Raw genomic sequence first — 14,531 nt, forward strand, 5'->3', positions numbered from 1 at the left:
CCTGAATATCTCGGGTACCCGGGTACCCGAATTATTCGGGTCGGGACATAGAGTACCCGGATCTTTTTTTTTTGATAAAAAAAGTCATGAAATGAAAATAATCCAGTAGAAAAACATATCAAAGACAATAATAATCTTGTTGTCAAAAAAAAAAAAAAACAATAATAATCTTCATCCATAATTTCTTATCAGTATAATTGAATAAAAATAAGTTATACAACCCCAACAATATCAAATCTATTGATGAATAATTGAGTATACTAATCCAAACACAATGAAAATTAATTTACTACTAATTGAATTGTAAAACACTAAAACCCATATTAAATTGGGTAAACATATTCATCCCTAATTAATAAGTATACTCCATTAATATATTGGAAACTTGTAATCTTGTAGATCTGACCAAGAGAAGTCACCGCACCTTACCGAAGCAAGCACATCACCGATTCTCTGTTGATAAGAATACTCCAATTGTTGCTAAGAATTTTTGTTGTTGTTGCTTCGATTTGCTGGACGGAGATAGAGAGAGAAATGGGAACGGAGAAAGAGAGACGGAGATGAAGGGAGACGAAGGAGAGGGACGAAGAGAGAGAATTGTCTTTGATTTTCTTCGATTTGTTGGGGTTGTTGTTGCTTCGATTTGCAGGAAGAGAGAGAGTGAGGTAGGAAGAGAGTGAGGAGTTTGAGGGGGTAAATTTTTTTTTATTATTTTTAATTCCGGTATTCGGGTACCCGTTTCTGAAAAAATCCGCCCCATGTCCCGACCCGGATTGAAGGCAGTTTTCCCGGGTCGGGAACCCGACCCGAAAAAAATAGGCTTTTTTAAAAAAAATTCCCATCGGGTAGTTGCCGGGACAGCGGGTCGGGACATTCGGGTCGGGTTTTTTTGAACACCCCTAATATATATCAATTAGGCCTTAGTGTTAAGCTTTAGATATAAGGGCATTACGGGCATGAGCAATGGTGGGTAACTCACAATCATTACAAATCAACTTATTTATTTTTATCTTTTTCAAATCATCGCCAATCTCACTTTCCACTATCTTAAAGTTACTATTATGAAATTAATGAGTCACCTTATTTTTTTATCTACAATGGTAAGCTTACTCACTACTCTCTCACCTAAACATATTTTTCTTTGTAAGTGACACTTGTCATCTTATAATTGAATAATAGCAAAGCAAAAAATTATGAGCATGTCAGTTACTCGACAGTGGGGAGTGCTCCTTACCATGAGTAACTTACTTACTTGTGGGTCACTTTCCACAATGGTGAGCTAACTCACGAAGAGGAGAGAGTGTGTTGTGAGTTACTACTAACTCACCACTGTTCATGCTAGAGCACCTACAATGATGGGGTGGCTCACAATTTTCTCTTCCCTACTTTTCCCCCTCCACATCATATTCTACTATCTTGAGTCACCCTCTTAAGTCACTCCCTTTATTTTTCCTACAATGGTGAGTAACCCAACCATTCTCTCTCCTACTTTTATCAATACTCCACCATGTTTTGTCTCTCTTACCAATGAAGTTTATGTTTAATTATTCTTCTAATAAACATATTAGTCGAACTAATAATGACATCTATAAGTTCTTGAATTTTTCATTAATTTAGTTTACGTAATAATTATTTTTAATAATTATCAAAGTATTCGTAATAATGACATGATTAATTTAAATATTATTAAAAAAAATATTGAAGACTTAACTATTATTACTCATAAAATAACAATATCACATTTAATTCATAGACGGAATTGAAAAGAACACAGGAAAACATAACAATGAAAAAAAATAACATTACATAAGAAAATAATTATCCGACTACTTGATATCGTCACTCATTACCAAAACGACTCCATACGTGCTCAACCAAGTCTTTTTTCAATGACACATGAGTCTCCCTGTCTCGGACATTATTTCTATTTGCCATTAACCCGCTAAACTAAGATTACGTAGTCGTCCTTCTCTCACTACAGTGAATGGTTGGTTAATATATTGGTTTGAAGATTCGACTATATTTTGAGGTTGATCAGTGATAAATTCATATGCATCATAATGCTAATAGTTCTCTCGCTCATCTTCAACAATCATATTATGCATGATAATGCATGCCATTATAATTTTCCATAGGATTTCTGTCGACCACGCGAGAGCTGGTTGTCGTATTATTGCGAATCGAGCTTGTAACACTCCGAAGGCACGCTCAACATCTTTGCGATAACTTTCTTGCTTCCTCGTAAATAATCTTTGCTTAGCAGTTTGTGGAAGCTTGATGGCTGGGATAAATGCTGCCCATTTTGGATATATACCATTTGTAAGGTAGTATCCTATATTGTATCTATTTCCATTCACATTAAAACTCACCTCTGGGGCTCGACCTTCACAAATATCATCGAACATTGGCGACCGTTGGAGGACATTTGTATCATTTAGTGAACCAGGTGTGCCAAAAAAAGAATGCCATATCCACAAGTCTTTGGAAGCAACAACTTCTAAAATTATGGTCGCAGTTTTACTTCTTCCTTGGTACATTCCTTTCCATCCACGTGGACAATTTTTCCACTCCCAATGCATGCAGTTAATGCTCCCCAACATACCGGGGAATCCACGAACATTACTTTCACAAAGAAGTCACTCTACATCTGAAGGTGTTGCCCTCCTCAGGTACTATTGTCCAAATTTAGAGATAACCCCTTCAACAAAGTGTTGGAGACAATCTCTTGATGTACTTGCCTCGATTTTGAGGTATTCATCAACTGCATCGGCTGCTGTACCATAAGCCAACATCCTCATTGCCGCAGTGCATTTTTGAAAAGCCGAAGCACCAAGTCTTCCAGTGGCATAAGGCCTTTGTCGAAAGTATTCGTTACTTTCACTTAGCTCCTCAACAATGCGCGTGAAAACGTGTTTACGCATGCGAAATCTTCGACGAAAACATATCGTCATTATAAAAGTGGTTTGGGACTGAAGTAGTCGTTATATAACCGTGTATCAGCATCTTCACGATCTCTTGGTACGTACCACCTTTGCTTCTCAGGTCCGGGAGTGAATGGGACCTGAAAAGTAGAGGTGACAAGGGGGACAACAACTGAATTGATCGCTTCCTCAATTAATTCCTCTTCCTTACGTCTCTGAGTAATTGATTCGTGCCACTCAACATAGTCGTTCACCATATAATCGAAAATACCATAACTAGATGAATTTGAATCATAATTCATTCTTCGGTATATATGGTAAGATTAGTGTTTAGTGTGAGGCTGTTTTTGTGAGGAAGGGTATTTTTGGTTGTGTGTTGAACTACAAAGTGAATAGGCCTTATATAGAAATTTGTAAATGATTTTAAAACAATTACAGATGAGATAATGTATGGGCACAAAAAAGTAGAAGATGAGATTTCTGATAAGGTTTTCATATTTCTATCCAATTACAAAAAAAGCATGTATTGGCACACAACTCTAGATGATGAGATGTTCAGATCATTCTGATCATATATCCTGATTTCTATCCAATTACGAATTATTATATAGGCACGCAACTCTAGAAGATGAGATTTCTGATAAGGTTTGCATATTTTCATCCAACTGCAAACCAATGTTTGTGCCCATATCTCTAGAAGATGAGATTAAAGAGAATGACTTTAATTATATTTAAATAGCATCAATTAAAACAAGTTTTACATATGCTTAGAAAACAATTGTTAAATCATACCAAATGAACAACAACATAAATTAAGGCAAACATTGAAGAAGCTTAAACTAACTTAAAATAATATTAAACTAACAACATGAATAACTAGCCTAAAAGGTGGCTGAACTCCTCTATCAATTTCTGAAATAGTTGTTGGTCGTCTGCAGAGAGGTTTGGTGCAAGTAGAACACTAAATAACTTGAACCTCTTTCCTCTTCTTTCCTCTTTTTCTTCTCAACATCTCGCTCCTTTTGATAATCCAACATTTGTTGCGCTACATCAGCTTCTCATCAACACTTTTGTATTGCTCCTTCATCACATTCATCTCTGATAGAGCTTGAGTACACGAATCTAAACTACTAATTCCGGAACTAGCTACATATTTACCTTTTCTTTTTGCCTTTTTCACCCCATCTGGACGTCCACGCCGACCTACTTCCGTTGGAGTAGCTGGTTCTGATCTTTTGGAGCTATCACTTTCACTAGTATTCGACACTTGCTTGTTTGTTGGCCTCCATTTATCAGATTTTTTTAACACATCCCATGTACTGATTAAAGTGAACCAGGCTCCGTTACATGATGCACTATACATTTCTTGAGCTTCAGTCATGACATTGTAAGTGTTGGTACCACTTGCATTTCTACGTTGTGCCGCAGCATAGCACCCAATCCATAGGTTCACATCTTTGTTTATTCTACCCCTACGACATTTCATAGCTCTCAAGGTTCTGCGGCGGATAGTGGAAGAATTGTCTTTCCTGGCTTCCTCATACAAATCATATATGGATTTCCACATCATAGCCAATCACTGATCAGTTGCTGTCTCCGGATCTTCAATCGCACATTCTATCCAAGCTGAGACAAGTGCGTCGTCTTCTTGTGCACCCCACTTTGCATTTGACGAGGTGGTGTTGCTATCTTGCGGATCTTCACCAACAACGTCATCATCGTCATTTTCATCATCATTGGCATTTCTTTCAGGAGGAGTTTTGTTGCTACTTCCATCTCCCCCGGGAGTTGTTGGACTATTCTCCACTTGGTTTCCAACGTGTTGAGACATTGAGAACATTAAACCAGAAGAAAAATTTTGGGGAATTGGATTCATGAATTGTTGTTGGAATTGGTTAGAAAATTGTTGTTGAAACTGGTTAGGAAACTATTGATTAAGGTTTATAATTGGTCGGTTAGGAATGTTATAATATAACATTCTTTGAACATTTGGATTAGCAAGACCATTTGGATCAAAGTGGAGATTAACTTGAAAATTTGGAGAATTGGAACTAATTTGGTAATTTGGATTATTTGGGTTATTTGGGTTTTGTGGGGAGTAGAAATTATTTCCTTGATTATTTGGAATATTAGGATCCATAATTAGGACTACTATTATTTTTTTGGGTTTAGATAATATATAACTTAGCTTTTGTGGGTTAGTAGAAGGATGGTAAAAAATTTAAGTGTGAATAACATAAGTAATATTGGTCTCTTTTTATAGGCAAAAATATAAGAAAGCCGTTGGAAATTATTTTTTTTTTTTATTATTTTTTTTTAATTCAGAGCAGATTTTTTTTTTATTACCGTTGAAAGTTTTTTAAGAGATAAAAATTACTTGAAAAAAATAAGCTCCAACAGCTATAAAATCAATGGCTACAATTAAATCAAGACAAAAGTAAGTGGACACTTGGCGAAAATCTGGTGGACCGCGTCCTCCTTGACGCGCGTCAGAAATTTCAGTTTTTTTTAAAAAAATTTTAAAACAGTCAAAACGGTACCGTTTTCAACAATAATTGGAAAAAAAAAAATGAAACGCAACGTTCTTTTTTTGCGTGGGCCGAGACATTTGATGACTTGCCAGAGAGGGCATCCCCATCAAATGGGTAACCCATGAGTCACCTCTTACAATGGTGAGGTAGCTCAAATGGAGGAGAGAGAGAGAGTTGTGGGGAGGGTGCTCTCTACCATTGTGGGTGTTAAGGAATCTATCACTTTTCATGGGCTAGCTCACCATTTTCTCTTTCTTACTTTTTTACTTTACATCATCTCCACGTCATTTCCCACTATGATGAGTTACCATTGTAAGTCATTCTTCTAATTTTTCTACAATGGTGAGTTACCCCATAATTCTCTCTCCTACTTTATCAATACCCCACCAATTATTAATATTATTATTTATGTTTTAATTATAGTGATTTAATGTTAACAAATTCAACTCTTTTAATTATTAAAGTAGTCACTACAGTACTTAATTTGATAATATAATTAATAGAGAAAATGTAAAAATTTACTTGTGAAAAAATATGTCAATATTGCCATATTGGACTCTATTTATAAAAAAAAAAAATTATGACAAACTCAACGATAATTTTTTTTTTTTGAAAAGCAATGTAGATTTTTTTTATTAACGTTATAAGATATTTCACCCTTTTAAATCTATACAAAATTTTGGCAAATAATGCATAACGGCTACATTTATTCAAGTGTCATTGTAGTGTACTGACACAAAGTAAACAATGAGGCAATTTTATGCAAAACGTTGTCGTTTCACACAACAAAAAAGCAAAAAAAAAAAAAATTAACAAAAAAGAGCATAAATGAAAGAAGAGCAAGTGTCTCTGTTTGTGTTGGTGATTCCCCACAGGCCACAGCTCATGCAATGATGTGGTCTCGACTTGATGTCTCTGTTTGTGTTGGTGATTCCATAATAATCAACAAGTGATTGCTCCTTACTACTGGTTGATATAAAAATCATCTGCTCGCACAACAATATGTAGTGAGATTATATATGGAATAGGGCTGGCAATCCCTGAGCCGACCCGATAGCCCGATTTGAATCCGCACCGAAGTTATTGAGAGAAACCCGAATCCGAACCCGAACAACTCGAATTCGACCCGATTTGACCCTAAATTCATAATAATATTAAGTTTTACACTATTTTTTATAGTTTCTAAACATAACCCGAAATCTGACCCGAACCCGACCTACTGACCCGAATTGCCACCCATAATGTGGAAGCCAGAGCTACCATTAAATATATGGGATGATTTCTCTTAAATAATCAATTACTCTCTCCATTATCTCATCTTAGATTTGACATTTATCATGACACGTAGTTTTAGATGATAAGTTGTTGTTTGGTTATCAATTGTTATATTAATGCAAAAGTAAATTTAAAAGGAGATAGTAGTGTCTTACATATAGGCCGCATTAAAGAGTAGAAATGATAGGAGATGGTAGAATAATTTTTTAAAATTGAAAATTGCAAAGTATTGGACTCCTACTTTTTGGGTATGACTTATGAGAGATGTTCAATTTAATGATAGAGTTTTTCCAAAATAAAAAAAATAATTAAAAAAAAAAGTATATAAACCAATGTGGGACAATTAAAAAAGGAAAGTGTCAAGACTAATTTGAGACAATTAAGGGAGTAATGAATGGATGGAGATATCATATAGAGATGGTGTATTTGTTTAAACAAATGACATTTACGTGAACTGCAAATTGTTCAACTACTAATAGAATTTGTACATGGTTAAGTGTTTGCCTTGCATAAAAATAAGTGTGTAGTAAATATTGTAGATTTGATGAGATGATTATAAATACTTTTTGATAAATATGAGAAAATTGGATCAAAATGTTAAATACAAAGTATATATATTTGTTGAAGTAACATAATTACTAAGTTTATCATGGCATTTGTGGGTACAAATTATACGAAGAACCATTGAAAAGGAATAATAAATAAATTTATTAACTCACTTAAAATTGAACCACATTGAAATTCTTACAACTTACAAAAATACATCTTCTTCCAAATCAAAATATGGCCACAAACTCAAAATTAAAGTACACCTCAATGTCGTTCCAATTCAACAAGGTGATGTTTCACATCCTCTAAGTAAAGAAGTTGTAATACAGCCTCCCATAATGCATAATCCTCAATCAAATGCAAATTAAAGAACATGATTTTTGTTCTTTAACTCAAATGAAAATTTTGTTTAAAAACTAAGCGCCTAATTTAAGATCTAATAATAACCTCGCGTTACATATGATCTATATAGGTTCAATATAGGAATATGAAATTGCAAAAGCAAACAAAGAGGTTGCATTTGAGGCATACGGTAACAAATCACTACTCTTCTTGTGATGATTCTTTCTCTTTTCCTTGTGCTACTTCAAGTTCCGAAGTTGTATGTTGCTTATTTTCTTCTAAAGATGGAGGAGCAAAATTATTTTTCTTCATTGAAATAGAATTTTTGAGGTAGTTATATGATCCCTTTTCCTTAAATAGTTGGGCAAAGTGAGGTTTGCAATACAAATATCCATCTAGAGCAGCATAATTTGACGCAGAAAGAAAGCAACCTCCTTTTGCACACCTAAAGCATGACTTGTGGTAATTTTCTCCCTCTACAACAATCTATAATATATATGTTGTCATTGAATAAACAAGAATTAGTGAACTTGTGCTATTATAAGACTAAAAATTATTAAGTATAACATATATATTTGCTAACCTTCTCAAGGGGGTATGCAATTTTCTTACAAGTAGCACATTTGTCTTGGGTCCCAGAAAACATTGATGAAAGCTTGCTAGAAGACTTGCTCTAAAATCACAAACAAGCAAAAAATTTAGATTTTTTTTATCATAACATACATCATTTTATTAATTTGATGATCACAATATGAGAAGCTTACCAATTCACGTTTTGCAGCTGTTGTTATACAAGTAAAAACAAAAAAAAATGTGTCAGACTATATGCATATACAAGCATATAAATTTTAGAAAACTTATTTCTACAAGAACATAATATATGTATAAGAGTTTGTAGAGAAAAAGATTACATGATTGAGACTTATTATTGGAATAAGTGCCGTTTTTCTTAAAATGTTGCTCAAAATGTGGCATACAATATAGAACTCCATCCAATGATGAAAATCTACCGGTCTGTAAAATAAATAATGATGAATTGATAAGTTGTAGTAGATGTACCCAAACTTAAAATGTCATATAGCCCAATATAGGTATCTTGTATATATCATGATTACCTTATCTTGATCATATACATGAGGTTTATGGTGTACTTTGTATAAGAAACATTTAAAATTAAACCTTAATTGATATACGCACTTACCATGAGCCTCCCATTGCAATGGCTGCATTTGAAACAAGTTTTGTGATAAAGAACCCCATCGGCTGTTACCATATCGACCACATACACCGTTTTGTCACATGCCTTACATTTGTCGAGGGTTCCTGTAAACACCATTTTATTTAATCTTCCTCTTCCTCCTCGTAAGATATAATTGGATTATCTTCGAATGAGGAATGTGGAAGAAATATGTTCACAATAATTGTATTCAATGGAAACACTTTGATTATCTTAGACAAAATATTGAGATATAAAAACAAACTAAGTTGATGTAAAAACTAGAGGCCACAAAATCAAACATTGATGTATGGACATTACCCACTTGATCTACCGTATTATGAGGAGATATAGATATATTTAGAAGATGAATTGTTGCTTGATTAGCTTATGGAAGATAAAGTTAGGAAGACACTAATTTGACCAAATATATTGAAATGTATTAATTATACTTCAAGCTTAACCGTTAATTTAAGATAATAGAGTATATATCTAGATGAAAACGTACTAAACCAATATAAACTTAATAGTGTCTTGTAAATTCTTATATTATTATTGTCCATAGAAGGTATTGGTTTCCTTTTAGCATCATGCATGTAATCACATATTAAATTACTATGAATAATAAGATGCATATTACCAATTTATCACAATCGGTATAAAATACTTTGAAATCCAATAATTAAAATTAAATAGTGTGACCTTAAGATATTTGATCTATAATATTTTAACAATCTTGTTGTATTTGTTATATTTCTTTAAAAAAAAAAGACAATTTTTTTTATATTAATCAAATCTGATCCTAAACCTTACAATCCCTTATCATTATTTGCACACCATTTCCTGAAGTCACACCCCTCATATCTATCGACTTCCAATCTTAAAACAGAAAGGTGCCAACTGAGCCTCGCCTCTTTGTAGAAGACCAACATATGAAGAGTATCCTCCCTTTTTTCCCACACATTACACACATATCATCAGTTATTATACCCGTGGACATCAGATTAGCACGGGAAGCCACCCCATTACTAATAGCCCTCCACACAAAATTTTTAGCCTTTGGAGGAACATCTACATTCCACACTAACTTCCAATCAAACTCCTCTTTGCCCCTAGAAGAGGTTGCCTTCTCACGCTCTCCCTGCAAAGTCATCATCTTAAACGAGCTCTTGACTGTATATCTCCCATCTTTCGAAAAGTGCTAAACCCACCTATCCTTCCTATCAAAAATAGGAATCGGGATTGCACAGATAGCTTCAACCTCCCTTGCAGAAAAAAGAGTGTTTAGTGTCTGCAAATTCCAACTCCTCTCCACTCAAAGATCACGCACTGGAACAGTCTCCTCATTTTCAATTAGACGTTCTGGCAGCAATTTAAAGTTTGGGAGACTAGGTATCCACGGGTCACTTCTTATATCAATCGTGGCACCATCACCAATCAACTTCCTTGCACCCAACTCAATCACATCTCTAGCACCAAGGATTGAGCGCCAAGTGTAGCTCATATTTGGAACATTTTTTGCCTCGAGGAAAGATGACTTGGGGAAATATTTTCCTTTAAGCACTTTTGTCATCAAGGAGTCCTCATTAGTCATAATTCTCCAAGCTTGCTTGGCCAAGAGAGCTCTATTAAAATTCCTCATATTTCGAAACCCAAGACCTCCATGAGACTTAGGAGCATACAATTTTTCCCACGCCACCCAACTCATTCTCCTTTCATCCTTCTTTTGTCCCCAAAAAAAATTCCTACATAATTTTTCAATCTCATCAAGGATACTCACTGGAAGCAAAAAACATTGCATAGCATAAGTGGGAATAGCTTGAGCAATAGACTTAATAAGAACTTCACGGCCAGCTTGAGACAAAAAAATTTCCATCCAACCTTTCAATTTTTTCCAGACTCGATCCTGAATAATTTGGAAAATCTGTTTCTTAGAACCCCCAATGTAGGTCGGAAGCCCAAGATATTTGTCACGCCCATCGACAACCTTAAAATATAATTTAATCTGAAGAATATTTTTCCGTTCCTGCTCAATATTTCGGCTAAATGACACCTCATATTTTTCCATGTTCAGTTTCTGACCAGAAGCTACTTCATAGGTAGAAAGAATTTCCAGCACATTCTCCACTTCCTCCTCATTCGCACGTACAAATAGGAGACTATCATCCGCAAAAAATAGATGAGAGATAGGATCGACATTCGTACCAATTTTTATCCCATGAATAAGCCTTTTACTTTTAGCATCTCTCAAAAGGGTCGACAAGCCTTCAGCACACATAATAAAAAGGAAAGGGGAGAGAGGATCCCCCTGTCGAAGACCCCTACTAGGCATAAAAATCCTTGACGGCTGACCATTTACAAACACACCAAAAGAGGCAGAGCTGACACATTTCATCACCATGTTCACAAAAATAGTCGGTAAACCCAACTTAAGCATCATATTCTGCAAAAAACCCCATTCAACTCTATCATAAGCCTTGCTCATGTCAAGTTAAGACCCAAGTAGCCCTTTTTCCCAGTTTTCTTCTTCCGAAGGTAGTGAAAACACTCATAGGCAACCAAAATATTATCTGTGATCAACCTTCCTGGAACAAAGCCACTCTACGACTCATGAATAATAAAGTGAAGGACCTTTTTCAGCCTATTTGCCAAAACCTTTGTAACAATTTTATACAAAACATTACAAAGACTTATAGGTCTATAATCAACAAGAGACTCACAAATTTTCTTTTTCGGAATTAGGACAGTATGAGTCTGATTAATAGAACCTATATCACCATCATTATTCAAAATATCCAAGACTTTCTCAATCACATCATTTCCTACCACATCCCAAAATTTTTGAAAAAAGATTGCAGACATACCATCAGGGCCCGGGGCCTTAGTTGGATGCATTTGAAACAAGGCAGTACGGACTTCCCCCGCAATAAAAGGGGCAGCAAGTGAGCAATGTTGACTCTCTGTAACCTTTGACTCCACTTTCTCGATCACGGCCTCCATGTCAGTGAGGGAACTAGTGGCAAAAAGCTCCTCAAAATAAGACACTAAGACTTCAGTAATCACTTCTTCATCACGATATTCTGTGCCCGCCTCATTCTTAATGGAGTTAATGTTATTTCTTGCTGCTCGTTGCTTCACTTTTGTGTGAAAAAAAGTCGTGTTTTGTCACCATTTTTCAACCAATCTTGTCGGCTCCTTTGTCTCCAATAAGCTTCTTCCCTACTCTCCGATTCATCCATACGGTCATCGAGGGCCCTCATTTGAGCAATGATATCATCAGATTGGTATTCACTCATCAAGCATTTCATGTGAGCTCTACAATCAGCCATCTCTTTTGCAAAGTCACCAAATTTTTCTTTACTCCACTTACTAAGCCGGTTAGAAGTGCAAGCAATTTTCGATACAATGTCACCACCTGCCTCCCAAGCATTAGCAATAATTTCTGCACAATTCTCGTCTCTAAGCCACATCACTTCAAAACGATACATCTTTTTTTTCTTTTTTTTCTTCGGAATATTTATCGCCTCTTTTATGCACAAAAGAATCAGGAGATGGTCAGACCTTCTCTTCGAGAGATGAGTAACAAACGACCCCGGGAACAATTCCTTCCATGCTTGATTTGCCAAAAACCTATCCAACCTCTCCTGTATATTATGCTTTCCCCCCCCTATTATTTGTCCACATAAAATCGTGCCCAAGATATCCCATGTCAAGAAACTGACAATGATCCACCGCCCTTCTAAAGATGTCTACCTCTTCCACTCTAAAGTTCCCTCCTCCTTGCTTCTCACCTGACATTAACATGAGATTAAAATCTCCCCCACAAATCCATGGTAAATCATAAGAATCTGCCATGCCCTCCAAAAGAAGGCCAGTTTTATATTTCTGATCCTCTTCGGGAAAACCATATACACCCGTGAAACGCCACCCCCCCCCCCCCCTCTATCAAGCAATCAACAATAACATCACTATGATTTTGAGAATATGACATTACATCAATATCCACCTCATCCTTCCATAACAACATCAGACCCCACTTCTTTTTCTCCCCCCACCCTCACATTCTACTACAAAGGCACTCGGGAAATTTAATTTATTTTTTATTTTTTCAGCTTCATGTTTTTTCAAACTGGTTTCCGAAAGGAAAACCAAACGGGGGCTTTCAAGAAACACTACACGTTTCAAGGCATTCACTGCAAAGATGCTCCCCAAACCTCTACAGTCCCACGAGAGGATGTAGCTCATTGATCACCAAGAGCCCATTATGTGGGGCCCGCCACATATTCAATTGAGAGGTCTAGAGCTCTACGTTTATTACCATCAGCAGTATCAATCATCATCGAGGTATCATCCAAATTATCCGCCTCTGCACCCTTTCTTTTCTTTCCTGTATGTTTCTCATCACTAGTCAGGCCTCGGTTTTTATCTTTATGATACCTTTTCCAACTTTTCTTACTCCCTTCCCCATCAATGCTACTTGTTTTTATTGCCCCATTATTCTGTTCCTGATTTCCTTCTGTCACCACGCCACTACCAAATAAGAAAATCTCATTGCTAGTGTTGTCTTCCCCATTATTCTGTTGCAGCACAGGGTACCCATTTTATGACTAATTAAAACTAGAAGTCAAAATCCCACGTAAGTCGATAATTTGACCAAAAAAAAATAAAAATTAGAGTCGCCACTCTATTTTTGCCTGAATAGAGACGGTCTTTTGTTTATGATCGTTTTCAAATAAAAAACGACATTGACTCCATTAGATGAGGCACTATATAAGTATGGTCTTAGGAAAATAAAAAATCTAGGTACGGGGTATAAGTTAGGAAGATCGAACGTTTGGAACTCGTCTTTTCCTCTGTTCTAACGAACAGGCTCTTACTAATACGTTGTTAATTGGTTATGATTATTCACATATTTTTCCTTAAACTAATGCATAAAAACATGAAAATTTCCACATTGTCAATCACACTCAAATGTAAAATAAAAGTGAATTAAACCTTACGATATATGGTGGGTTTGAGCATTAAAGTTGCACTACGTACCGTTCATTGTGGGATTTGAATCCACTCCCGGATCAAAACCCTACGTAGTTCTTACGAACGTCCATTTATACATGGTCGAAATTTCATACGAGGTTTCAAGAAAGTTTATATTTTTTTTAGGAGAGGTGGTCGATCCATATAGGGTCATTTGAATGAGGTTGAGCAATCTTGCTTTTAAGGTGGAGGTCAATTTATCAAGGTTGAGGAAGTCACTAGAATCAGCGACACCATAGGAGTTTCTTTGAGGAGAATGATTTTGTTTGTAAAATGCGTTTCAATTAACGACTTTATTTAGGGTTGACCAACTTCCAAAAAGAGATTGTGTGGGCTTATTTGAGTGTGCTAAAAAAAGGAATTTTATTTGGTATGAATTTGAGAAGAATATGAAGGAAATGTGTTTAGATTGTATGAAATTGACTTACGCAGAATGGACATTCTATATGGCTTAAATCTAAATGATAGGTAGTATATGTTGAAAACCTTAATCATGTTAGATTAAGTAAGCGATCTATCAGAGATAATAAAACATTAAAAGTATAATTCTCTGCGGCAAATAGATCATCTTATAACCTATCATGATTGAATATTCAACTTTACCCTCTTATTTAAATATAAGCCATAAACCATAACTCGAAAGATTTATTTTATTAATGAAAT

General features: G+C 35.5%; 2 protein-coding genes across 2 annotated transcripts; both read right to left on the reverse strand.

Annotated features, from left to right (window-relative positions):
• Positions 1-2,063: 2,063 nt before the first annotated feature.
• LOC110702284 lies at positions 2,064-2,537 on the reverse strand. The gene has a single exon (XM_021879987.1). The coding sequence runs from the start codon at positions 2,535-2,537 to the stop codon at positions 2,064-2,066; it is 474 nt and encodes a 157-aa protein (XP_021735679.1).
• Positions 2,538-7,411: 4,874 nt separating this feature from the next.
• Positions 7,412-9,055, reverse strand: LOC110702370 (LIM domain-containing protein WLIM2b-like). The gene is made up of 5 exons (XM_021880075.1): positions 8,820-9,055; positions 8,530-8,632; positions 8,383-8,399; positions 8,202-8,291; positions 7,412-8,104 (listed from the first exon to the last, which is right to left on the reverse strand). The coding sequence occupies exons 1-5, from the start codon at positions 8,952-8,954 to the stop codon at positions 7,820-7,822; spliced, it is 630 nt and encodes a 209-aa protein (XP_021735767.1). The 5' UTR covers positions 8,955-9,055; the 3' UTR covers positions 7,412-7,819.
• Between the last annotated feature and the right edge of the window lie 5,476 nt (positions 9,056-14,531).

Source organism: Chenopodium quinoa, unplaced genomic scaffold (genome assembly GCF_001683475.1).
Source record: "Chenopodium quinoa cultivar QQ74 unplaced genomic scaffold, ASM168347v1, whole genome shotgun sequence".
Classification (NCBI taxonomy): domain Eukaryota; kingdom Viridiplantae; phylum Streptophyta; class Magnoliopsida; order Caryophyllales; family Amaranthaceae; genus Chenopodium; species Chenopodium quinoa.